Below are 26925 nucleotides of genomic sequence, written 5' to 3'. Positions count from 1 at the left end.
CCTTCCTGTGGCACCAGGTTGACCCCACACTAGTTTCTCCAGCCAAGGGCCATGGATGGTCCAGACTCCCAAGAGTACTGTGGTTAGAGGGGGCAATGTGGGGCTGTGGGGTCATCTTATCACCTTAGAAGCCTTTACCATCCAGCAGCCACTGGAAGCTCATCCAGTATCAGTGCTGAGAAGAGCCAAGGACTGAGTTTCAGATACAAACCAGCCAGACATAGTTGCATGTACCTTTAATCCCAGCAATGGAGAGGTAGAGACAGGCAGACCACTGTTCTCTGTGAGTTCCAGACCACTACTTAGTGAGACCCTGTCTCAGGTAAACACGCATACACACAGAATGTGTGTGTGTGTGTGTGTGTGTGTGTGCGCGCACGCGCGCGTCCTGGGTACCTCAAGTGATGGCATTTAGACCCTAAGGGTATTGCAGTGGGTCTACTCTTCAAAGGGAATTGAGACACCTGCATGGCCTGCTAGTCTATCACTGAAGTATTTCCTGGGGCAGGTTTCTGAGCCAGAGCTTACTGTAGATGTAAACGCTGCTGGCTGGCTGGAGACCCGTCCCAGCCAGGAGCCCTGCTGAGGGGTGCTCTCACTTCACTCTCTAGATGATAGGGCTCCAGCTGCTGACTGGCATCTGCTGGCCTGACTTGCATACCCCTTCCTCCGGGCCTGCACTCTCCATGCTTGGAAGCTCCAGGCACCCAGCCCAAGTTGCTTGGGCCAAGCTTTGAGGGCCAGTCCCCGGAGCCTGCCCCCCTGTTGCTGCTTCCCATCTGCCCCGGGAGCTGCTTATCAGGTAACCAGAGCCCTCAGCAGCGTCCACGCCTGAAACAGGAAGCCTTGCTGGGCCTGTACACAAGCCACTACTGAGAGACTTGAAGATGGAGGTGCAGCAGGCACTGGTGGCCTCCAAGGATGGGGATGTGGCCACCTTGGAGCAGCTATTTGAGGCTGGTGCCCTGAGACCGGACATCACTGATGATTTGGGGGCTGGCCTGGTGCATCATGCCACCCGGGCTGGTCATCTGGACTGTGTCAAGTTCCTGGTGCAGAGAGCCAAGCTGCCGGGCAACCAGCAGGCACACAACGGGGCCACACCAGTGCACGATGCAGCAGCCACGGGCAACCTGGCAGAACTGAGCTGGCTGGTCCGTGACGGGGGCTGCGGGCTGCAGGTAAGCTAGAACAGGGCAGCTCTGTGCCTGTTGTCTGTGAATCTGGCTCGGTAAGTCCAGGACGTCCCTGAGCTCTCAGTCAGAGATGTGTGCCTATGCCTCTCCCATCCCATCCCCCACTCCGAAAAAAAGCATAAATCCCTTGAACACCGAGGCCACATCAGATGTATCCAGCACTGACACAGAAAAGTCACCAGGGTTTTTCCACACCTCCCTCAGCAAGGAGCACCTAGGGCTGCCAATGATGGCCTTGCCTATGTTCGGGATCTCATCTCTGATCAGACCTGATTAACAGAACCTGTTCCCCAAAGGGTCAAGATTTGTAAAGTGGCTTTGGGCACTCAGGATCTTGTTCCCCTAGGAACACAGGCTGTGATCGTGGGAAGGCTCTCAAGTATGGTGACCATCCTGCTAGAACATTTCTATCAGAGCTACGAGCCTCCTACTTTCTTGCATGCCTAGACCATGCAAGGGGCTTAGAGTTGTTAGCCATGGCTGCATTCTTGAGAGCATGAAACAGTCATCAGAGTTGGATGGAGACAAAAACACTGACACATGGCACAGAGCAGTGTGTTTCAGCCTCCATGGCCTTGTGCACTGATTCTTCCAACAACCCAGAGGGCAAAGGGCAGACACTGACCCATTTCCAGATTCACACTGGATCATAGCACCCTCAGGGAATGGCCAGGTTCTACCAGATGCTTGACACCTTGAGAAATGCCTTAGGGACCATGATGGAGAAGGGAGAAGCCCAGAGGCTTAGAGGCTGGTGCCCTGGAACAGCCGTGGTGGGAATCACTGTGCTAGCAGAAGCCTTTCTGAGTATGTGCAGAATGTACAGGGACTCAGCTGATGAGGAAGGGAGGCAGCTGGGGTGGGGTGGGATCCCAGGGGCCTAGTCTAGCTCCTTCCTCACACAGGGTGCTCCTTCAGTCTCAGTAGGGGATGGAGGGACTGGAGAGTCAGCTGCAGACATTACAGGGTCCTCCAAGAGACTAACCTTAGGCAGCTGCTTCTGGCCATGCTGGTGCTGCCCAGCCAGGCTGCACTGGGACCTGCATAGACTCAGTGTCCTGCTTGTGCCCCCGATAGGACCAAGATGCCTCAGGTGTCTCCCCACTGCACCTGGCTGCCCGGTTTGGACACCCAGCACTGGTGGAGTGGTTGCTACGTGAGGGCCATGCAGCCACACTGGAGACGCTGGAAGGGGCCTTGCCACTGCACCACGCTGCTGTAAGTGGTGACCTGACCTGTCTGAAACTCCTGACAGCGGCCCACAGCAGGTGAGAGCCCAGAACCTTACCCACAGTGACTGGCCACTGGGGGTGGGGCGGGGGGGGAGGAGGCTGCACAGAGGGGAGGCACAGGAAGACTCGTTGGAGGCAGGCCCTGTGGTAACAGAGGCAGAGGATACACAGTGGCAGAAAGCAGGGTACAAGTTCTGCATGCGTCAGGGAGGGCCTTTAACACAAGGGCAGCTTGTACAGGTTGAAGGGGGAGGGGCCTGCAAGAATTGCACCCAAATGGTGCTTGGAAAGAGCAACCTGCTTCAACATGTTGACTGGGTTCATCCTCCCCATTGGAGATCCCTTGATTGGACCAGCCTCATCAATCCGATGCCTTGTGTCCCACTCTCTAGGGTTTGTGGATGAGGGACGGTACCGCCCCACCCACTGAGACAAGCAGTTTTCAGTGTTTCCTCTTTCCTCCTTTGCTGTGTTCTGGTCTGAGCTCTATACAAAGCTCACCTTGCTAGAACAAGGTGGCTAGACAGGCTTTGTAAGGAAAGAAGCCCAAACCCTTGCTCCTTGAGCAAATCATTCCGCTCTCAGCCTCAGTTTCCCCTTCTGGCAGTTGCAGGGTGTTTGCGGAAGCTGCCTGAGTGGAACCCTACGCAAGGGCCCCAGAGATGAGACAAGGCCGAGGCACAGACAGAGATCTAGAAGACAAATATGCTTGAGCCAAGAGCAGTTAAGAGCCGAGGCTTACTGTTAAGGGGACCGCCTCCTCCCAACCCCAGTGAGCACGGCACTAGCACAAAGCAAAAACTCTGCTCAGTGGATAGAGCTGTGTCTGGCAGGGGTGCTCTGCAGATAGTACCAGCCATAGTGGCACAGAGGCAGAGGGGGCCCTTAGGAGTTAGGGGTTAATTCTGTGTCTCTACCGGCATGGCTGAGAATGCAGAATCAGTCAAGACTGTGACCCCCTTCCATCTAAAATAACTGATATGAGTAATCTTGACCCAGGCAAGGCAAGAGTTAAAGACAGGTTGGGGCAGCATAGTGCACAGAGCCCATTGAGGCAACAGATGGCAAGAATTAAGGAAACTCAGACAATAAAGTCAGGTGTCAGGGGTCAGGGGTCAAGGACAAGTCTGTGTCACTGAGGATGGTGTCAGTTTGGGGTAGGACACTGGCCTTTCCTGCAGCTGATCACTGGAAACTAAGGACTCACCCAAGCCCAAGAGAAGGCTACAGAAAGCCCCCAGATGCTGCCCCAGCTCATCCTCCCTGGGGCAGTTCTGGGGACAGGCCTCATGACCCTCCCTCTATCACAGTGGTGTGAACCAGCGGACATGCAGTGGTGCCTCTCCACTCTACCTGGCCTGCCAAGAGGGCCACCTGCATCTGGCACAGTTTCTGGTGAAAGACTGCGGGGCTGACGTGCGCCTGCGAGCCCTGGATGGCATGAGTTCATTGCATGCTGCGGCTGCCCGTGGCCACTACTCTCTAGTTGTCTGGCTGGTAAGGGGGCACCCTGGGAATCCAGGCATCTGGGAGGACCAGGCCCTAGCATCAGATGGGCCTGGAAGGGGGCTCTCAGGCACAGGCATCACACACAGCACCTAGAGTGTCAGGTGGAACCCCACACCTCTGCAGTGCCCACTAGACTCTAGGAGACATGGAGGGTAGCCCCTAGGGCAGCCAGGGCCCCTTCCTAGGAGTTTGGTGCTTCTCTGGGGCTTTGATAAGCTGTCACAGGTGCCAGCACTCGACCTGAGCCATTCAGCCACATTCAAACCCTCCTTCACTAGAGCTCTGGGGCAGCCACTCACCTTTCCCAGGAAGGAAACCCCAAACTTCAGAGTGTCTGGAGCTGGGCCTGAGCGGGCCAGGGAGTTCTCACCTTCACAGCAGAGAACCATTCACCTCCAGAAGTAGGCACTGCAAGGGTCCATTAGAGATTCCAGAGTCCATGAGTTGGGGAGGACCCTGAGGAGAAAAGGGAGGAGGGGGAAGGAGGAGGAAATGAGGGGGAGAAGGGGAGAGGAGGGGAGAGGAGGGGAGAGGAGGGAAGAGGAGGGGAGAGGAGGGGAGAGGAGGGGAGAGGAGGGGAGAGGAGGGGAGAGGAGGGGAGAGGAGGGGAGAGGAGGGGAGAGGAGGGGAGAGGAGGGGAGAGGAGGGGAGAGGAGGGGAGAGGAGGACTATGGTGGGTAGGAAGTAGCATGATGTGTATTGTGGTTGGGGTAGGACTCAAGGCAATTTCCCAGAAGAGGATGCGTTACACTCAAAGATAGGAAAGCCTGGCCTCTGGGCCTGGGATAGAGTGGTTAAGACAGAGAGGGCCCTAGGCGGCCAGGGGCTCTATCAGGAGGATCCTGGGGAGCCATGGAGGACTGAGATCAAAAGCATCTGACTGGATAGGGCTCTCCCTTCCTGCTCCCCTTTAGCTCTCCCTCCAGCTTCCTCTCAGAGCCTCTGTGCATGCTATGCTTTGCACCTTCCTGAGGTCCCTGGGCAGTCCTGAAACTAGTGCCTGACCAACAACACATCTGGCTGGCACCACACCTGTTTCCATCCTCCATCAGGAGGTCAGGTCCTGTCCATCTACTGGATTCCCTGTGCCTGGAAGTTAGCATGAGGACTCACAAAAGGAGCGGTGCTCCCCTTACACTGGGGGATGTCCTCCCCGATGTCCCAGAGACTATGTCGTTTGTCTTCAGCTTTCCTTGCTATGCCTGCTCAGCCATTGGTGTCAACCGTGTGTGCTGCTCCAGTTTCCTCTGGAGAAAGCCTTGGCTCTGGCTGCCCAGTTCCCCAACACCTTGGTCCTTGAAGCTCTGCCCATGGCCTTGCTTGCAAATCTAACTCAGTCACTGTGGGCCATGACTGTCATCTGTGCTGTGCCCCAGGCCTGAGGTTAAGCTGGCTGTCCTGCCACCTGGATGTGTGAGCCAATGGAATGTGATTGGAGAAGTGGCCACAGTGGTGGCCACTGGCAGGGCACAGGTGATTCATCCACAGAGAGCCTTGGATTGTGTTAAGGTGGGCACACTCTGGTCTGAGGACCAAGTGGCCACAGGGCCACAGGGCCAGAAAGGCCATTCTGGATGGGGAAATGTCCAAAGTTCCCCTGCCTGTTGGTTGGGTCACCGATCATCCAGCAGACCCCACAGAACAAGAGTCAAAGGCAATCCCAGATGTCCACATTTCATGAGGTAAGCCCATGGGAGACTGGACAGCCTGAGAGGACCCCAAGCTGGGTTCTGTGGAGATTCTATTGTGCTCTTACAGGGCAGATGAGACCAGAGATGAAGGCGGGCCTCAAAGGCACTCTAGTGTTGACCAACAGGACAGGCCCCCCAGGCTATGTGGGCGGCTCTGGACCAGAGCTATGGGGGAAGGTGCCATAGCACCCAGGCCTCTGGCGGCACCCACTGAGGAACTGAGACACCCAAGGGCAGCCTGTGCCAGTATCCTCCTCATCTCTCCTATTGCTGACTCTCCATGTGGTGTTCCTCTCTTGCTGTGGCATTTGCCTTGTGGGCTTCCAGAGTTCAAGTCCTGTCCTCACATAACCTGCCCTGGCTTGGGATGCCACTGGGGTCACAGGGCACATGGGATGAGCCAGCTCTGTCCCAAGGCTTCCTGGGGATATCTCCACTCCCCACTGAGGATCACATCTGGGAGGTCCCATTTCTGCTCTGAGTGTCCCTGTCTCTTCTCCCTGAGAGAAGCTACCCCAGGTCTACCCTCAGCTAACAGCCTACCTTCCTTGGTTCTCTCTCTCCCCAGGTCACGTTCACAGACATCGGCCTGACAGCACGGGATAATGAAGGAGCCACTGCCCTGCACTTTGCAGCTCGGGGGGGCCACACACCTATTCTTGACCGACTCCTGCTCATGGGTGCCCCCATCATGAGAGATTCCTGGGGAGGAACTCCCCTGCATGATGCAGCCGAGAACGGACACATAGAGGTATACTGCAGTGGGGGAGGGGCTAGGACACCGAGCTGGCACTTCTTCAGTGTACCATTGAATCCTCCCCAAATTCCTTTGGAACAGATGCCAGTACTACCCTTCTACAGAGACCAAAAGTGGGTGGAGCAGGCAGAGCACATCCCTAGGTCATGAACTATGGGAGAAGCTATTGGCTCAGAAAAACCCCTGTTTCCTGCTCCAGGCTAGCTTGGTGACGTGTGGTTGAAGGCTATATGGGCAAACCTGGCCCAGGTGGCCCAGTTTCTAGGACATGCGAGGGTGAAAATGTCACAAATGAGGAAGTACCAAGCTCTGAGGGCCAAGACTGCTGGTGTCCTGTTTGGGTCTGGTCCCAGGCAGCTTCCTTCTCCCCTACCCTTCCTTTCCTGAGAAACTTGAGCTCCACCCCTACCCCTCCTACCTGCTTCCTGGATTCCTCCTGAGTTACTGATTTTTGCCAAGGTTACCCTGCAAGTCTCCAGGCCTACTTGACTCATCTATGGGGATTGTCACTGGAGATAGCCCAAGTGTCCTAGCATGGGTCAGAGTTTGGGCAGCTGTCCCTAGCAGAATCCCCAATATTCAAGGAGACACCTCAGCAATGCCAAACAAGAGAACTCCACATAGTGCCACCACAGGGTCACTAAAGGCAACCCTGGCCAGTCCATAGCCGCTACCCATGGGCCTTTCTCTACCTCCCCTGCCTTCCAGGCAGAGGCTGCCTCTCACCTGCTCCGCTCTCTCACAGGCCCTGCACAGCTTACTCCAGCTCTGTCCCCAGGTTAGCCTGGAGGAATAAGGAGCCTGCCAGAGTCCCTGGGAACCCTTCCTGTCCTGTCTGGTGAGGATAAAACAGCCTGGGAGCTGAAAGAGGGGAGTCACTCCCACCCCACCCTTGGGGCGCCCAGGTCATCAGGCCCCACCCAAGCACACTCCTTTTTAGGGAAAGGTGTGCAGGGCAGTGAAGTTCAGGGCTTTGCCTAAGCAGTCAGATAGTTTCCCATATGGGACTGTGCGGAAGCCCATGAAGCAAATAAAGAGTAGCCAGCTCCACAGGAAGGAATCCTCAGAGGAGCGTACCCTCCCTTAAGTCTTACAGAATCCAGGACTCACAAGACTGCATGTCCTCAGCAGCTCCTGCCTTCCTGACCCTGGCACACGAGGCTGGGGTGGCACCAGTCACACCTGTGCACATACACACGCCAGCAAGACACTCACATACATAGAAATAAGTCCAGTGCGTCCACTCCAGGGTCCAGCCTTTCCTTAGCCGCTGCTTGGCTGGATCCCTGTTTTCACAGCTGTTCAAATGAGTACTTCTGGTTTCCATTTTCAGACCTTCTCTGTCCCATGCAATCTGTCGAGGTCTGGCTTCGTAAGACACGGGCGCCCGTGCAGCCTGCAGCGCTGGCCTGAGCCGTGGTTCTCCAGCTTAGCTTAACCTCAAGAGAACTTCAGAATGTGCCAGCAGCTCTCTCCACCCCCAAGTCTGGTTTTAACTGGTCCTGGGTGGGGCCTGAGGAAGGCTATTGCAGACTCCTGGGGGGCTCTCAGATGGGAGGACCGTATGTGAGCTGTATCAGTAAACCAGTATATAAAAAGCCACAAAGAGGAGGCTCCTGCAGAGGAGGCACACATGGGAAGGAGCGGACTGGGTGAGGCCAGAAAGATGGTAAGGTGATGCAAGGTTTTTGGAGGAGAGAAATTATGGTCAGGAGGCCATAATGTGGTGTAGGGAGGCCATCGAAGGCTGTATTAGGACATGAGGACAGGTGACTTTGAGGCTGTTCGGAGGAGCACACTGTGGTAGGACAGGCAATGAGGAAGAGAGGACAGCTGTGAGGCTGCCTCAGGCCAGATGTGTGGCTGGCTATAACTGACAGTTAGCTCTCTACCCAACTAATTCCAGGGAGAAAGCCCAGGAGTACCCACCAATGCCCTACCCTGCGGAGGTTCAGCCATCTTCTGGGTTTCCTGTCTGTGGTGCGTGCATGCCCAACTCTCCCTGGTTCACAGTCACACTCTCAACAGACGCAGAGCTGTTTTATCAGTGTCTGTGGGTTCTGTGGGGGTGATCCCTCTGTAGGGTCCTGGACTTGCAGATGGCTCAGGTGGTTACATTGATTGGGGTACTCGTGTCGGGGACAGGAAGGTTAGCTCTGCCAGAACAGCCCTGCTCAGTGAAGAACACATTTGCAGGAGTGAATCTCTTCAGAGTTCAGGGTTCAACATACAGATGTGAAAACCCAGTCTGTGACCATCTGAGCAACAGCCTCAGTACACTTCACTGCCTCGGTTAGACCTCAGATGTGCATGTGCTCGAGTGTAAAGTGCTTGGCTGACCCACGAGGGTTGTGAGAAAGGTTCCCTTTCTAGGAAAGGCTCCATGGAATACATTGAGGGGACAGGCATTTTGTTTCATCTCAGCTCTAAAACTGAGGACAGTGACAGCAATTGCTGGGCCTGATGTTGGAGCTTCAGTGGTCTGACACTTTATTTTATTTTATTTTGCCTCTTGGTTTTGATGCTACAACTTGTTCTCAGCTAAGAGGCAGAGAAGCTATGCTGGCTTTGTTTTTAAAGAGTTTTGTGTAGCCTAAAACTCACTCTGTAGCAGGGAATGACCTTGGACTTCCAGCCCTCCTGCTTCTCTCTCCTGTGTGCTGAGATTTGGGGCATGTACCACCACAACTGGTTTAGGTGGTATTGGTGACTGAACCCAGAGCTTCCTGCGTGATAGACAAGGACTCAACCAACTGAGTTACACCACCAGCTACACCAGCCTGGCTTTCTGACTGTAAAATTTGTAATGATTCTGCATACAGGTAAATCAAGCTGTTACCTGCCACCTGGGTATGGTGGTAATACCTATAATCCCAGCACCTGGGGACCAGAAAGGAGAGAATTGCAAGTTTGAGGCCATCATCAAAGTGATACTCTGTCTCAAAAAGGAAAAGCAAAACAAGCACCCAAACAACAACAGAACACCTCTTATGTCATCTTGACACAACTATGAAGTGAGCCTGTGGCAAAGATTTCTATTTAGCTTATTAATTAATGAGGAGTCTGCAATTCCCAGTGACCCTGTGTGTACAGATAGGAAATGTTAAGGGTTTTCATGATGCAGGTCGATGGCCATTCACTGGTTGTCTCCGTCCACTCCCTTCTTGTGGGCAGGAGTCCTGTACAGGACATCAGAGCTGGAGGTCAGAGGCATGGACAGAGAAGGGAGCCCCAGTGTAAAGCCCAATAGGATACCTGGGGCTTCATTCCTTTCTCTGCCTTTCTCCGCTGAGTCTGATTCAGCCATCTGGCCCTCCTGGTTTCCAGTGCAGGATTTTAATTATTTAGAAGCGATGTGTACGGGTCGATGCTATCACACATGGTGTTGTGTTAGAAGAGTGAGTGAGGTATTAGGAAGAGCTGGGAACAAAAGGCTCAGGGTGTCCTGGGGGCTGAGGATTCAGGACAGTTGCCCTCAGTGACCCGGAGCCCCTGCTTGTCCACAGGGTAGCTGTGGAGCAGGTGGATGGAGGCTAGGCAGTCATCATCATGACTTTGGGAAAATTCTCAGCTTCCTCATCCCCATTCTCCAAACCTGAAGCAGCCGAGGCTCCCACAGGGGCTGGAGCCTGGTGCACGTGGGCTCATGGGAAGGACTTGTGTGCTCCCTGCTCCCCGCTCAGATTTGGGCCTCCAGCTGGGGACACTGAGGCCCCAGACAGAGGGTGAAGACTAGTGTGAGCAGCTGGGAGAGAGGGAGAGAGAGGTCACGGGGACTGGGGGAGGGCCACCTCCAACACTGCCGCTTCTACAGCTTTACAAAACCTTCTTTTTAAATAAAACGAACCCACATCTTCTCTCCACCCCCTGCAGATCAAGCTCCCACGTGGAATTGCTGTCCTGCGGTTTGGTGTATCTGGGGACTCCTTCAGTGTGGCTTTGTGGCTGGGAACCATCAGTTCTTTATGTGTGTTTGCCTCCAAATGTCTTTACGTCCTCTTTGGTAGTGAGGGGTACCTTTGCCAGAAATAAACTAGTAGCTGGGGGGCCAGCTATGGCGTGGTGTGGTGAGATGCGAGCCTGACACCCCAGCACTTGGGAGGTGGAGGCAGGAGGACCATGGATTCAGACTTAGCTACATGACAGCGTTGAAGTCAGCCAGGGCTAATTTAGGAGACCCTGTCTGGGTGAGAGAAGAAAAAAAAAGACTTGGTAATTTTCAGCCATTTTTTTTTTTAAATTTTAATGTATGTAGTTTAAAATGATCATTTGCTGCTTCCTGGCCTTTGTGTGTTAGAAGGCCAGGGGCCTGTGTTCTGAAAAAATCCTCCTTCCTTCACTTGTACTTTCTGCTGTCTGTCTACTGTGAGGGGACAGGAGGCAAGTGAGCCTCTGTTTATACCGCCAGGGATTTGCTGGAACTCCTGGATTTGTGTTCTGGTGTCTGCCATCTGTCCATAAGGACCTCAGCCATTATCTCTCAGACAGCATCTCTGCTCCACGCTGTCTCTCCTCTTCTTCTGGGATTCATATTATACGTGTGTTTGACTTTACTATCCAGCGTTTGTGTTCAATTAAGGAGAATGCACAGCCTACTAGGAGGGAAAGTTTGTTCTGGCTCACAGCTTCGGAGTTTTTAGTCCATGGTCATTCTTTCTTGGTGCTGTGGGCCTGTGGCCACACAGAGCATCATGAAGGGAACACATCGATGGGGCACAGCTCTGTGTGCCTCACCTCTGAGAAAGAATGAACAGGGATTAGGGTCCCAGGATCCCTCTAGAGTACACCCCACTGACCCAGCATCCTTCCAGTAGGCCCAGCCTCCTCAGACCTCACTGTATCTCAATGATGCCACAGTCTGGAGACTAAGTCAGGCCCCTGAAGGATGCCTGTCCTGACAGTGCTGGTCTGCTAGGTTTGCTTTTTCAGTTTTTGGGTCTGCTCTGCAATGTCTCAGTTACATTGTTTAAAGTTATGTTTTGAATGTAGTTTTCTAGCCAGTAGGTTTCCAGAGAGTAATTTCCTGCATCCTTAGCTTTGGTTAACACACCTCTCCTACCCCCTACCCCTCTCCCACCCTCTCCTACCCCCACTTCTCCTCATCCTCCCACCCCTACCCTCACTCCTTTGACTCCCAGAATCCTACTCTTCTTGCATATCACTCGTATTCTGTGATTACTTTTTCAACTGGGTTGTGAGGTGGCTTCCCCATGGCTTTACACACACCGTCTCTCAGGGTTAGCCTTCTCAATCATTTCACCTCCCAGAGTGTGTCTAACACACCCTCCTTTCCTTAATGTAGGCCCTTCAGGCCCCTTTTAGCCACCTGGCTTCTTCTTATGTTTCAAGTTAAACACACACAAGATTTGAAGCCAAATCCACGTATGAGAGAGAACATGTGGCATTTGTCTTTCTGGGCCTTGGGGACCTCGTTTGGTATAATTTTTTCCCATGGTCCAGTTCTGGCCAATGTTCTCTTTACGAGTTCAGCCTCGGGTCTTAGTTGTATTCATGTCTTTATGCCCCGCCTGTCATTTTCAATCTACAAATCAGTTATTTGTTAGCTTGGTTTTAGTTCTGCTTGTTTTAAAATTTTGAGACAAGGTCTCGTGTATGCCAGGCTGGCCTTGAGCTCACTATGTAGCTGAGGATGACCTTGAACTCCTGATCGCCCTGCCTCCACTTGGGTGTGCTGGGGTCACAGATATTGCAGGGTGTGCACCGACACACCTGTTTAAAGGGAAGGGTTCAAACCTGGGGCTTTCTGCATACTAGGCAATCGCTCTGCCAACTGAGCCACATCCCAAGCCCTGTATCACTTTTATTGTCTAGGATACCATGTCTAAATGTTCACACTTGGGTTTTATTTCTTTGAGTGAAGATCACGGCGGTTTTTCTGGACGTTTGTTGGGGGGAGGAGGGTCATCCAGTTCTCCTGTTCCTGTGCATCCTTCATCTCTATTGGCTATGTGCTGGACAGTATAATCGGAGAATGGTCTGTAGTTGTAACTGGAGTGGTTTTTCATTTCCTGTACCAGACAAGTGGGAGAGCTACAAGCCTGGGTCCCTTTTACTCTTCATTCCAGGCTAGAGGTTTTTCCACCTTAAAGCATGAGGCAGTCAGTCTGCTGACTCATGGGTGACCTTAAGCCTACGGCAGGGGGTTGTGAATTAGAACTTTTTATTCACTTCCTGGTCTCCTTGATCTCTCATTCCGTAGGCTACTGGGGAAATAGCCCTGCTTGTCAGCACCTTTGTAGGATAGGGTGAAACTGTGTGAGCTGAGGCTCCTTCAGCCTCCCTCATCTCCTGGTCTTAACATAGTCAGCTCACCCTCTTTATCCTCTCAGAAGGCATATAGTGTGTATCATCCTTCTGTGGCCCCACTTGCCCCTCTCTTCCCTGTAGTAGACCCATTTTCTTCTGCTATGGCCTCCTCAGAGGCTTGTACCTTGGTCATATCTTGCCATCTGCCTCTGCCCACTGGTCCCAGCACCACTCTTCATACTGGAAGAGTCCTCCCTCCCCCCAACCCCCACCCCCTTCCCAGGCTGCCATTCAGTCCAGGCTGTGCCTTCTCTGTCCAGCACTACCTGGGGCCAAACTTGATGCTTTGCCCTTTCTTCGATGTGTTATCTGCTCTGCAGACCCTGATACCTCCCCTCCTGGTCACCATAGCCCCTCCCGCTATCCCAGGAGTCTCCCACAGCTTACCTGGCTTAGTTACCTCATGCCTATTCCTCAGCTAGGCTTTGCTTATTAAGCCATGAGCTCTGGAGGAGTTGGCCCACTCACCTGAGAAAGATGTCTCATTTGCATAGAAGGGGTCTACAAGGGAAAGAATTGAGTGGGTCCTTCCAAGGCAGGCTGCTGAGTGACCAAGTCTGTAGCCAGGGAAGTGGTCTGAATGTCCCCATTGACACTCAGTGAGCCATGTGTGTCATCAAATATTTCTTTCTCCACAGTGCTGCCAGACCCTGCTCTCCCACCATGTAGACCCCTTCCTGCGGGATGAAGATGGGTATACAGCAATGGACCTGGCAGAGTATCACGGACACCAGGATTGTGCCCAGTTCCTGCGGGAAATGTCTCGGCCGGTAAAGCCTCAGGGGCCCTGTCTATCCTGGAGGACTGGGAAGGTGGGCTTGCAGCTGGTTGCAACACTTATTTAACACATCTCTCTCACCTCCAACACTTGCCAGGAACAAAGGCCTTGGAAGGATTCAGTCAGTGATTCAGTCAGCCAGAGGAAGCAGGAGCCAGGGCAGGATCTGTGATGGGAAGGTCCTGGGATGGGGACAGGCTGTGCTGGGGGCTGAGCCAGGACTGGACAAATCATGCCTGTTGTGTGGATCATAGAAATGGTGCCTGTGTCTTGGGGATTCTATTTCAGCATGCTTAGAGTTGGAAGCAAGGCCCCACGTAGTCTGAGGTAACTCTCTGGTGGCAGCAGGGTCATTTTACTCCCTGTGACTCTCAGAGCCAGGATCCTCGAGTATCCTAACTGGTCCCTGTGCCCAACACAGGACAGAATCCAACAGGGATTTGCTGGATTGAACAGATAAGGGAATTCACAGAGAAGTGGGTTAGTGTGAGCAGGCAGCCAGAGGGAGAAGATAGGGGAGTGGGGCAGGTTGGAAGGTATTCCTCATGGACGAAGTTCAGGGACTTGGACCAAACTCTTCCCAGAGTACCCTCCACCCAATCCCTCTCTCCCCATCCAGCCCAAGGCAGAAACCATGATGAGTTCATCAGTGGTACCACCCCTTCAGGAAGGGAGGGCACAGAGGTCCAAGAGGTGAGGGCCCCTGGTGCTCACTAGGGGCATTCCATGGTTCTTTTCTCATGGGGATGTCTCCTCAGAATCTCAGGAACCAATGGAAGCAGAGCCCTCATTGGCCCATTGGCTGGCACTAGGTACCTCGCATAGTAATAGCCAAATTTCACTGCTTGAAACCCGCACGGAGCAAGCCTGACACAGCATAGTGCAGTTTATGTGGGCCATGAGGACTCATGTGGTGGAAGTCTCAGAACCTAGGATTCAAGTGTTTTGGAAATGGATCAGACTGGCTGTCAATGCCTGGTCCCTGCCCTGTCGGGGACTGTGGCAAAAGGTGACATGGCTGATTTCTGGAAAGTATGCAGGGTTGCACATTCTGGGCCTAGGGATACTCCACCCACTGAAAAATGCCAGGCTCTTGTCCTCACTGAGATCTGCCCTGTCCTTGGTAGCTGCAGAGATCAGGAGGGAAGGGTGGCTGCTCTCCTGTGCCCACTGAGTGAACACCTACTCCCTCATACCAGGTCCCACCTACCTTCCAAAAGTCTCTGACTAGCCCCCACACCAGACACGATATGAATTTCAAAGCCAGAGCTCTCTGTGCAAGCAGGCTCTTAGCCTTCCATCTCCATAGCATGGTACAGCCAGCCAGGCCCTCCTGGATCTTACCCCACCTCAGGGAGAGGGTCTCTGCATGCTCCCTCCCCCCCCCCCCAGGCTGAGGGCAGCCAGTCCATCTTGCCTTCTTGGGGTAGATCTGGCCCTAGCTGTGTCTTTGATGTTACACAGGACCCAAGGCAGCACCTCACCATCATGCCCGGGGACTGCGGTACCTGGCACTCCCAAGTCTGCATGGATGACTCTCCTGTAGCCTAACACGGCCCATCCACTTCCTGTATACCAATAGCTTTCTTCCTGCTCATATATGGGCACCCACTCAGGCTCTGCAAACCTGACCCTGGGCCTTGTGTGGGCTCAGTGGTGTATATCCTGAAATCATTCAGAACTTCACATTTAGGGCTAGAGCTTGGTGGCCATTGTGTCTTGATGGCGTCTGGTGAAAGCTAGGGGTGCCTGACCCCACCACGCTAGAGTTGTCCTCTGGGCCTCCTACCTCATGAGGGAGGACCTGCTGTCAGCTGTAGGCCGGCGGCAGGGGGAGCGCACCTGATGTAATATTGATGGAAATGCAATATGCAAAGGTCCTCTGCACCGGCGCTCTCCTGTGGGCCTGAGGAGATGGTGAAACCCATTATTCCCCGGACACCACTGTCCTGAGCTGCTCCCAGGGGATTTGTGGGCCCAGGAGAGGCAGCTTGAATGCTAAGCTGTCAGTATCAAGAGCTATCACCTGAAAGGTGCACCTTCAGTGAGCATTTTACATCGGGGTCAGTGGGACCATGGCACACCCTCTGCTGAGTGTGGGGCCTGCATAGAGCCCTGGGGGGATTCAGGCCATGCTTCTCCTTGGACCTCAGTGTCCCTCTGCACCTCTGTCCTAGGTGGGACGGAAGCCAGAGGCTATTGAGGCAGTAGCCTGCTGCCCGTTCATCTCTCTGTTAGTTGATAGCTTGACTCCCTGGTGTCAGTGGGAATCTGAAGGCTATTGCAGAGATGTTAGCCAATCATAGCAGGGCTGGATGATAACTGTGCAGGCCTCCAAACCCAGGGAATGCAGCCCTCATCCCTGGTTGCTGGGTTATCCTGCTTGCCTACCTTGCGCTCACTCCCACCAGTGTGTTGCCGGATCCTCTTGGGCACAGGGCACCAGCCTTGACTTCCTCATCCTCAAAGCGGGTCTGAAGACCTCATTTGGGAGCAGAAGCAATGTTCCTCTCCTGCTCTGTCACGATGGCCTTAGCTTAGTCCCCCTCTTCTCTCTGCAGAGGGACCTAGAGCCCCATTCATAGATGTGGGGAAACTGGAGCTAGCGAGGGCTGGGGACTTCCTTCGACAGAAGTCTTGTCTCAGGGCAGAGTGGAGGTAACTGCCCACAGTAATGGAATCTCAGCTGTGGTGAATGGTGTCCAGCTCCGTCTGAGGTCATGATTTTCTCAGCCCGGGTGGCATTACAGGCTTGTAACCCAGCTCGCCACAGCTGCCCTCCATGATTAATGCATGGCAGGCTCAACAATGCTCAAATCTCACCAAAAACAGGGAGAGAGATGGCGGGCAGTGGAGCCTGAGGGACTGCCACCTTTAGGACAGCTGTCCCAGGTATGATATGCTCAGCCGTTAGGACTAGAGGATGGAGTCTGGCACCTCCCCCTCCTATATCAAGGATGCCCTCAGGGTTCATGGCTAAGACTGAGAAGCAAGGATGTGGGGGCTCCTACTTCCTGGGGGCCACCACAGTCAGAGGGGTCAGCACTAGTGGTTTCTTGTATAGATACAATCAGATGTTGCCCCATAATGCATCACTTTCAACAACCCACATGTCATCAGGACATGGGGTTTACACTGCTTCCCTTTCTGGTTTGCTGGTAAAGAAAACTTCAGGGCCCAGTTAACACAGGGTCTTGAGGTCCACAAGCTGTGGGGCTACTCTGTGGCTAGAGTCCGGTCTCCCAGGCCGGGCCAACATCCCATCTCTCTGTCCTGCCAGCCCGAGGAGGCTGTTGCCAGCACCCCCTCAGCCCCTCGATCTTTCCTGGGTGAGGTGGGCAAGAGCACTTCTTGTCCGTTCTATTGCCAATAGATTAAATGGCCGGGAGGAGGGCTGAGGCTCCAGGTGAGGGTCCCACCCCAGTTGCTATGCTGATGCCCAGATGGCTGCCATGTTCTTGGTGGGCGTGTGGTTCCTCCAAGGAACCCCGAACCCGGGATAGCTTCACATCTGTGCGTGCAGCATTCAGATTGTTTCTGTCCTACAGGGTCACCCCTGTGACAGCCCTTAAGGGTCAAATTCAGCATCTGTAGAAATGGTCAGGCCCAGGAGCTGTCCTCTAGAGCTTCTGCTGCCCCTCCCCCATCCATGTGTTACAGCTGTGAGCCCTTGGAGAGCCTCTGGTCCCCACTGTGTGCTGAGAGAGGCACTGCAAGTTGGGCTCCTCTGGGTAATCTTAGGTCCTTCACCTCCCAGAGGTCCACACCTAGCCCTCTACTATGGAGCCCAAGGCCCCGTGGTAAGGGATCCCATACTCGGCCCCAGCCTGATGGCCACCTGACACCTGCACCTTCAAATATTAATGCGATACCTCCCACTCCGGGGGCACAGCTTCCACAGCCCCTGACAGCTGGGACCGGGACAACCACAGCTCCCTGTGCTCCGCTGGCCAGCATTTGCTTCTGAGAGCCTCCATGCTGAAGCAGGCAGATGTTCCAGCCCTGCAGCCTCACGTGTGGGTTCCTGGGTTCTGCAGATTCCCAGGATAAATGAGGTGCACAAGTGGGCATTTGGGGGGTCTGTGCTGCTCTCTTTTTCCTGTGACCTGGTGAGCTGAGGGTGTCGGGTGGGACGGGACTGAAGAGCAGGACACATCCACCTTGGCCATAAATGAGGAATGCCCCCCAAAGAAGCCAAGGATTGGCCTGGACGGTGCAGGCTACTGCACTGTGAGGTGTAGGCTGAAGGCCATCTCTGCTAATGTGGGGGAAATTTGAAAGCAGATACAGCAGAGTAATAATCCAAGCCACAGAAGGTTCCTGACACAGATCCTGGCTGTGGGGTCTCATGTTCTGAATTAGGGCGGGCTCAAGCCAGAACCCCTTCCCTGCTCGGGGTAGGGGGTCTCACCAGCACCATCTTAGGGACCTGACAGTTACGTTGGCTTCATCTGTCCCCCGAAGGGAGGTGTTGGGGCTTAGGCCTGGCTGTGGGGTGGATACTCAGAGGAGTGCTATGTGTGCCCTGTTAGCTGCAGCCAGGATCTGGGCATCTGCATGCCAGAGGGCATCAATGTAATGCATTTCCCCCAAACTCGGGTGCCTCCATCCTAGATGGAGTCAAGAAGTCTTCTACATCCGCTCTCAGCCAAAAGGTGCCAAGGCCTGCTTAGAAGACCTGGAAGGATATGAGACGAGCCAATAGCCTCAGATCTCTTCTTCCTAGCCAGAACTGGTAGGGACAAGAGCGCTCAGCTTCCCTGGGTCAGGTCTCACAGCTGGAACTGACTAGAGCTACTCTGGGCAGCATGTTCTTCAGGTCAACGTCTCATCCATCCAGTGGTCTAGTAGAGGTAGCCAAGAACCGTGGGCTACCCAACCAAAACATGGAGGGGCTGCCTCTCCCGTCTTTGATGATCCTGTTTTGATGGGGCTTGGACACTGACTATAGGTCATGACTTGCACCTCTGCCTGATGTATATGGTCCCAGCCCCTCAGCATTATGGGCTTAGAAGAAGTCCAAGTATCCCATCTTGCTTCTCTGCCCAACACCAGTATATCTGTCCTCTTAGGGGTTGGGCAAGCCAACCAATGATGCAGTAGTTTGGGGAAGACTGGGCAGCATGACTCTCCAAGGCCAGGCTCCCTGAGACAGCTGCTCAGCCTTGGGCACAATTTAGGGGTCGTGCTCAGGCTCCCCGAGCCCTATGTGGCCTGCGCTCAGGCACTGACATCTTAACTTGATGACATCCTTACAGGGACCTGCCCCCCCCCCGCCCCCTCCTTACAGGATCTCACTGAATCCACTACCCCAAGTCACCCTCAGGCCCATGTCAAGCAGAGAGACAGGAGAGTCTCAGGAGGAGTGAAGTTCAGTCACAGGGAAACATGTGAGCCTGCGTGTGTACGTGCTCCAATCTGTGTGGGCTGAGAGAGGCGAGCACAGCTAACCCAGCATCTAGTCCTGGAGTAAGGCTGTTCTAGAGGATCCCGAACTGGGCTCTGAAATGGGTGGAGGGTACAGACTGTTAGGAAACCCAGCCACCCAGCATGGGTGGGCAGGGAGACACAAGAGGGACAGGGTCCTGAGGCTCCCTGTTGGGCACTTCTCTTCAGGCCCTCTGAGCCGCACATGCTCCAGGAGGCCCTCCATGCTTGCCCGGCAGAGCTGGGACAGACCCACCCAAGTCCAGACTCACCCTGTCTCCACCAACCAGATTTGTCCATCCCCAGGTACCAGTCCTGATGACACCCCCACCCCCGCCATTTCCTCCTCCCCCACTGCTGGCTGCAAAACTCTCCCTGGAAGAAGAAAGAAGAGGGGACTCGGGACTCAGGAGCCCCTCACGTGAGTGCTTGGCTTGACCATAGAAGAACCGGTCTGGGCAAGGTGTGGAGGGTAGCAGATCTAACTGGGAGGATCTTCTCAGAGGAGCTAGGCTCAGGCAACTGAGCAGTTAGAGCTTCCCTTTCTCAGAACTCCTCCCAGGCTTCTTCTGCAGTCTCCAAGGTTGATATTTTCTATCTTGGATACCATAATGACAGTAACCTGAAATAATAGGAAGTGATCTCAGTGGGACCAAGGCCAGAGAGCCCAGCAGGCCAGTGAGTATCCTAGAGCATCAGGAGATCTAGAGGGGCTGCCAACTGAGGATCAGTCCCTTAGAGGATTGTGACCAACCCTTATCAAAATGCCATTAGAGCGCATGTAACTATTAGCAGGCACCACATCTTGACCAGTGAACAAGTTACAGCAGTATGTTCACATGTTTGTGTCTGCCTGTGTGGGCAAGTGCATATGTTACCTTTATGTCTGTGTGTGTGCCTGAGTGTATGTCTTCTGTGAGTGTGCATATATGTCTCTATGTGTGTCTATATATGTACTTGTGTGTCTGCACATGAATGTCTAGTGTGTCTATATCAGAATGTCTGTCTTTATGTGAATGTGCATGTATGTCTGTGTATATACCTGTATGTCTGCACGTGAGTGTCTAGCATGTCTGTGTGAGCATGTATGTGCCAACCTGTTTGTGTTTCTGTGTGTGTGTGAGCATGCATGTGTCTTTGTCTACCTGTGTGTTACTGTGTGTGTCAGACCCTAATAGTCTGAGTCTACTTGTGTGTGTGTGTGTTTCTGTTATGTGAGCATGCATTTGTCTGTGTGTATCTACTTATGTATATGCCTGTGCCTGTGTGAATCTACGTGTGTGTGTGTGTGTGTGTGTGTGTGTGTGTGTGTGTGTGTGTGTGTCTAGCTGTGAGTATGTCTGTGAATGGGTCTGTGTGCCTGCCTAGGGTATGACACAGCTCAGGGACATGGCACTAGTGTGTGTTTATAGGTATAGGGGATGGATTAGTAAGAGGACAGGATTTGGGTTCTGACATGGCTGGGCTAGATCCCCAAACCTTCAGGTCTTATGGGCTCCTGCCTCTGCCCAGGCTGCATAGAAGTTGGGAGGTGCTACAGTAGGCAGAATCAAATAGCATACAAGCTTCCCTGGTGGCCAAGTTGGGGCAGGTCCTCTTGAGGCCTCTATGAGGATCCTAGTTGTACCACTTTGCCTCTGACCCCAGAGGGCAGAGCTGAGGGGGTCTTGGGCTCTAAGCCTAGTGTTTCTGGAAGGGTAGGGCTGGCCTGGGTCCAAGAGCTCCAGGCTTGGTATCTCTGCTCTCCTGTACCTCTGCCTGCACTCTGACACCCCTCTGACTCCAGCTGTCTTCAGCAGCTGTAACTCTCAGCCCAGTCTGGCCTGCTGAGCCTGTCCCAAGGGAGCCAATGGCCTGCACAACCCCTCTAAGGGTCACCACCCCAGATGCCCTTCAGGTGAGTATCTTCCATTCACTCCCCGTCGCTCCACATGAAGGCTAGTACACCCCATGTTCTCTCAGCCTGGACAGCTCTGACCACCCCAAGTTTTCAGAAGACAATCTCAGGATGGCAGGAGCCAGGCCCCATCACAGGACACACAGAGCCTTTCTCTGTCATCTCAGAGTCCTGACCTCTGGGCTCAGGATTGAAAGCTGCTGTCACAAGAGGCAACCAGACAGCTGCAGGAAGGTTCTGGATTCTGCTCCTCTGGAGAAAGCTGTGTCCACCCACCACCACTTTTCCAGCCCCACCTTTCCCTGAGTCCCAGTGGACTCTGAGAATCACCAAGTGATGCTGGTCCTCTCAGAGCACACAGTTCAACAACGGCTCTGATAAGTCTTGCACTAGAGAACTGGTGGGCAGGCTTTGTGTGTTTTTTACCCTGTTTAGCTGTTTCTATATCACATGCCCTAGGCAATCTCATCCAGGCCTTGTAAGACCACACCCCCTAAGTAGGGGGCAGGGCATAAGCACATCCTTCTGCTCAGGGCCTCACCTTTATTAGGTGATGGACTGGAGGGGTTGGGAATCTCACCTTGCTCAATCTTAGGTCCCCTTAGGGCATGTCACCTGCCTGTCTCTCCAGGGCCCTGAGGTAGAACCCCGAGACTCCCTTGATGGCCTGGCCACTCTGCAGCTGGATGGGTTGCCATCAGGAGACCTTGACATGCTGGTGCCCACACAGGATGAACGTGGCCGGCCCATCCCTGAATGGAAGCGGCAGGTGATGGTGCGGAAGCTGCAGGCCCGCTTGGGTGCAGACCATCCTCCAGAAGATCAGGTGTCACTTGGAAGGAAAGGGGAGGAGCCAGAGGAGGATCAGCAGACCAGAGGGAGGGGCAGAGAGTTAAGGAGGAGGGCAGGGCTCCAGAAAGAGGGTGGGGACTCACCAGAGGGAGATGGGAAGTTGGGTTGGGGGTTCGGGGGTAGGATGGGGGATAGAGTAATGGGGTGTGGGATAGGCAGGTGGAAGATGGGAGAGATGAAGGTGAGGAGTAGGGTGAGGTGGTGGGAACATGGCCACTGAGTAAGTGCCATGCAGGAGTGGGAGGTGCCAGTAGGATGCTCCAACCCAGACCTGGAACCCAAACCAGATGTCCTCCTCTCTGTTACTGTGTGGTCCCAGTTTCCTCTCCTGCCATACATGGTTCAAAACTAGATGGCAGGGTTCCAAGCAAGCCATTTATGGCTTCAGAGGGGTGGGCCCCATGATTTCTGTCATCTACTAGATTGGGCCAGCCCTACCATTCTGGCGCTTAGACTGTTGCAGAGATGCCAATTGAAAAGCATAGCCTAGTGAGGGTAGGGTGGGAGTGAACCCATGGTAAAGGCAAAGTAGTATGAAGTGGGGGGCTCTAAGGGGGCTGCTCAAGAGAGGCTCCTCTTTGGGTAAGTGACATTGAACTGGAGCTAGAAGGACATGAGGAGGACCCATAGGAGTTTGTTTGGGTCTAGGGTATTTTCCACTCTATGTAGAAGGGAAAGCAAGTGCAAAGGTCCTGAGGTATGGTGAGCATGCACCAGGGCTAATCAACAGAGCCTGTAGTGCTGGAGTGAGTGGGGGAAGGACATGCTTGAGGGGCTAGCAGGTGTCCAGAAAGCATCTGTGACTGAACAGAGAAGAGACTGTGATTGCTGTGGTCGTTCACAGGGCTTCTGGATGCTGTCTGAGCAAGTGGAAATAGAATCTTGCCCTGAAGGAGTATGGATTGTACTGTGGCCAGGTTTAAAGCCGAACTGTCCATTAGGCACTGTAAGCTACTGGGCTTTAAAGCCAAAGTAGGATCATTCCATTAAACCAGTCACATTTTTTCCAGATGTTATGGGCTCCTGCCTGCTGCAGCCCGTCCTCCAACAAATGTGTCCACACGGCACAGCACAGCATGGGGGAAGGGGCTGGGGAGTGGTGGAAGGGGCTGTATTCCAGGAAGTCCCTTGGAGTCTAAAGATGGGTTCAAGGTTCCACAGAGACAAGAGGGATATGGAGGAGGGTTTCCAAGGGCTTTGGAGTGATAGCTTAAGCAGAGCAGAGGCCTCTGTGCTGGCCCCTTGCAAGACAGGACACTGTCTAGAACAGTAGTGTCCATCCCCAGGCTGGTGAGGAGGCACGCAGGGCTGCTCAGGGTTAAGTGGAGGGCCCGGGTATCTTGACAGCCAGCGCCGAGTCTTAGAAGACCATAGGGGGCAAGGAGTCCCCATCTTTCCCAGGCTCCCACGCTGGACTGGGTTGGTCAGCCGCCAGCTTCACGTTGTAAAGCCAGGGGCGGGCCAGCTGCTGTCCAAGGTCTAGGCTTTAGGGAACTAGGCAGAGTACTAGTGAGTATGATCTGGGGTGGCTGCTGACCCAGCCTTCCTGTGCCCAGGACCAGAGTCAAAGGCAGGACTCAAGCCCCACCCCTGCAGAACAGGCAACTTGGAGGTATTCGCAGACGCACCAGGCTATCCTGGGCCCCTTCGGAGAGCTACTGACAGAGGATGACCTTGTCTACCTGGAGAAGCAGATCAACGACCTGCAGCTCCGGCGCCGATGCCAGGAGTATGAGAGCGAGCTGGGCCGGCTGGCAGCCCAGCTGCAGGCCCTCCTGCCAGAGCCCCTGGTCAGCATCACCGTCAACAGCCACTTTCTGCCCCGGGCTCCCTGCCTGGAAGACGAGAAAGCTCCAGTCCTAGCGCCTGAACTCGAAGGCTCCGAGGAGCCCGGGAAGGCGGAGCCCAGAGGGCAGCCGCTGCCCTTCTGGTGCAGCCACATTGGTCGTCTGGTGCGCAGCATGTCCCTGCTGCTGAAGGGCATGAACGGGCTGACACAGGGCGAGGAGAAACCGCTCTCTCCGGCCCCGCAGGACCCAAGCAAGGAGGCCATTGTCGGCCCCCCTCGAAGCGAGGCCCAGCGGGAGATCCAGGAGTGCGGAGTGTCAGTTCGGACGTTGCGGGGGAACTTCGAGTTCGCTCCGGATCTGCCCTGCGCCTCGAACTCGGGTCCATGTGAGCTGGAGGCGCGGCCCAGCCAGTGTCTGAGAGGCTGCTGGTCCGCGCCGCCACAGCCCCGGGGCGACCCGATGGGTGGGGAGCCCCGGCCAGGCGACACGGAGGAGGCCAGTGACTCGGGCATCAGCTGCGAGGAGGCCCCGTCAGAGGCTGGAGCAGGTCCGGGGCTGGACCTGGCCAGCCTGCGCAAGGAGCGCATTGTCATGCTTTTCCTCGGCCATTGGAAGAAGTCCGCCTATACACCCGCACTCAGGACAGCTGCCTGCAGGACCCTAGAGGCTCAGCGTGCACGATCCAGGGGCCCCGAGGTCGCGGGTAGCCCCCGGCCGCCCTCCCCGCAGCCCAGCGACGGCCCCCGGCTCGGCCACCTGTGGCAGCAGCGTGGCATCATCACCCACCTGCTGGGCACCTGGAAAGCCATCATGGCGCACGTGCCGGCGCGGCAGCTGCGGAGGCTGAGCCGCAGGGCGCGCGGGCCCCTGTCCCCTGAGCAGTTCTTGCCGTATGTGGACGGGGCACCCGTGCCCTACAACAGTCTCTCACTGGACCTCTTCATGCTTGGCTACTTCCAGCTCCTGGAGTGCGACCTGCCGGCCGAGGAGCGCAAGATGCGCCACCTGCTGTGCTTCGAGGTTTTCGAGCATCTGGGCGAACACGGCTGGGAGGCCGTGCGAGCCTTCCATAAGGCAGTGACCGACGAGGTGGCCGCGGGGCGCCGCGCCTGGACCGATGGCTTCGAGGACATCAAAGCCCGCTTCTTCGGCTCTAGCCAGGGTCCCCCTTGGGATGTGGAGCCGGGTCGAAAGCTGGGCCTGACACCACTCGGGTCCTTGCCCCACGCTGCCCTCCCTGGCAGCGGCCCCGAACCTGCGGCCCCGAGGCTGGGGTCCGACTCCCAGCGGGGCAGCTTCAACAGCGGGGACATCTGTGGATACATTGACCGCAGCTTCGCCTTCTGGAAGGAAAAAGAAGCTGAGATGTTTAACTTTGGAGAATGACTATTCACCTGGTGGGATAGGACTCTGGGGGAGGTTTGGGGTTCCTTTGTTTATTCTTTGCACTCCTTGGGGGTCAGGTGAAGTGGGCACGGTGATGGTTGTCTTTGCAGAGATTGGAGATCGGAAGTCTCTTCAGCCATAATGTCCATCTCTTCTGAGCAATGACTGGGGTCAAATCCTTCTCACTTGTGAGCACGCCCTCAAGTGGTCATATGGGTCTGAGGGTCCTGCAGCCAAGGAACTGGTGACCTAGCACCAGGGTCCCCTTGCTGGTCTTGTTTCCAGCAGTCACATGGATGTCTCAATCTTCAGTTTCAATGGCTCAGGTGGTCTCAGCTAAACCACCACACTCTCTACACCTCCCTTTGGGCCTCAGCCCAGGGCCTGCCTCTGCTGTTTGCTTGTTTGTTTGTTTTCTGGCAGCTTCCTATCTCTAAAACCAGAGTGTCTAGTGTGAACCAGCTCCCTGACAGAAGCGCTTCTATGGAGAAGACCCCAAAGTCCCAAGGCAGACAAGTGGTCCTGCCCCGATCCTCTTGCTGGTCAGTCATAGGTGCTATTGCATGCGTACTAGCAGCATCTCTCCCCTGGCACTGCCTGGCCCCTGAGGGAAGGCTCCCTGTTAGGCCTTTGTCTTCCAGCTGACCAACCCTTCCAAGACCCTCAGATGGAGGCTCTGTGGCAGGGCCACATGGGGGGGATCCTAAGAGCAGGGACACCAAGAATAACCACCCACCAAGAGTCCTTCGAATAGAAAGGTTGGTACCCTCTGAAGGGAAACTGGCCTTCAGAAGCTGGGAATAGCTTACAGCAAGGAAAGAACATTGCAGGAGTGTTCTTGTGGCTATTTGGATGTCACCTTCCCACTTAGGCACAGAGAAAGGAGGCAAACACCTTGGGGACTCCAGTTACCATAGAGAACCACAGGAACCAGGTGCTAGAGAAGGATCCCCCACCCCCAGCCCACAAGATGGGGCTTGCTTGATTCCAGCTTCTGGTGACAGGCAGAAGGATGAGCCACCACCCACCTCATGGGGCCCAGGAGAACTGGCCTGGAACCCATGGAGGACTTTGGGGTAGTGACTTTTTGAGGAGACTACAATTGGCATAGGACAGGGATCTTCAGTCAAGTCTCTTGGGGCAAATTCATGCACAATGGGGACAGGCCATCTCCAAAAGTCTCCTACAGTGTCCCTGCATCACCACTAGGGGGAGCAGGGAGCCCTAACCTTGGTCTCTGGGTTGATAGTAGAACATTTGTTGGCTGGAGCAGAGCTTGTACAGACTCAAGACTAGGTAGCGGGTCCCATGGATGGGGACCTCCAGGGAGATAAAGTTGGCACGGGGCATGGGTTTTGGTGCCGGAAGAGTCACACAGGGTAGTGGTACAGGACCTGCCTCCAGCCCTGGCCCACCTTGGAACCGGCTCTGAGGTGGCGGGGTGAATCCTCCGACTCTGCCCATGGCATCTCTGCTTTTAGAGTCTTATCAGAAGTTGAAGCTGGATGTGTGTTTGCTAAATAAAATCGCTGTTCCTGGCTGGTGAGCACTTGCTTATCACTCTCCCCCTAGGGAAGCTGCCTGTGTTTACAGAGCCTGGCCTCTGAGTGAACACTCAGACCCAGTGGCTCACTGCAGCTGTAGCATCAGAGTAAGTTATCAACCCCCTAAAGGACCTAGATTCTTCCCTCCATCGTGGAATGGGGGATGTGGTGCTGATGCTGGCTTGCCCCTTCCAGGTCCTGGTAGGTGAGGGGTCTGCCCAGAGGCTCACCGTTGGCCTGGGTGCTCACTAGTGTGTAGTACTTCCACAAGTACACACTAGTAGGCAGGGCACCTAGAGGGTAGTGACAGTCATCTTCTTAGAGAGTAACAAAGAAAGATGCTGCATTACAGTTGGGAAGGCAGCAGTCACAGAGCCCAGCCTTGAGTCTCCTAGGCAAGAAGTGGGCACACCCAGTCTTCATAGCCTTTGGGCCTCAGTTTCTCAAATGAAAGGTCAGACCCAGACTCTCAGGGACACTCAACAAGATCTGGAGGACTTGGGGCATGTCGGGTTAATACACAAGGGAGGCAGTAGGGG

General features: G+C 54.6%; 1 protein-coding gene across 1 annotated transcript; it reads left to right on the top strand.

The window, feature by feature from the left end:
* The first annotated feature begins 497 nt into the window (after positions 1-497).
* On the top strand, positions 498-26376 carry Espnl (espin like). The gene is made up of 9 exons (XM_076914772.1): positions 498-1181; positions 2274-2464; positions 3739-3925; positions 6197-6379; positions 13351-13482; positions 19224-19338; positions 20717-20814; positions 21446-21640; positions 23223-26376. The coding sequence occupies exons 1-9, from the start codon at positions 888-890 to the stop codon at positions 24840-24842; spliced, it is 3015 nt and encodes a 1004-aa protein (XP_076770887.1). The 5' UTR covers positions 498-887; the 3' UTR covers positions 24843-26376.
* The last annotated feature ends 549 nt before the right edge of the window (positions 26377-26925 follow it).

Source organism: Arvicanthis niloticus, chromosome 17, assembly GCF_011762505.2.
Source record: "Arvicanthis niloticus isolate mArvNil1 chromosome 17, mArvNil1.pat.X, whole genome shotgun sequence".
NCBI lineage: Eukaryota > Metazoa > Chordata > Mammalia > Rodentia > Muridae > Arvicanthis > Arvicanthis niloticus.
This window is presented reverse-complemented; position numbering and strand designations above follow the sequence as displayed.

Bases quoted from the DNA above. Each gene is read 5' to 3' on its own strand.
- Espnl (XM_076914772.1), top strand. From the start codon at position 888: ATGGAGGTGCAGCAGGCACTGGTGGCCTCCAAGGATGGGGATGTGGCC. The intron at 3,926-6,196 runs GTAAGGGGGCAC...CTCTCTCCCCAG, and splicing joins ACTCTCTAGTTGTCTGGCTG to GTCACGTTCACAGACATCGG. The intron at 6,380-13,350 runs GTATACTGCAGT...CTTTCTCCACAG, and splicing joins CCGAGAACGGACACATAGAG to TGCTGCCAGACCCTGCTCTC.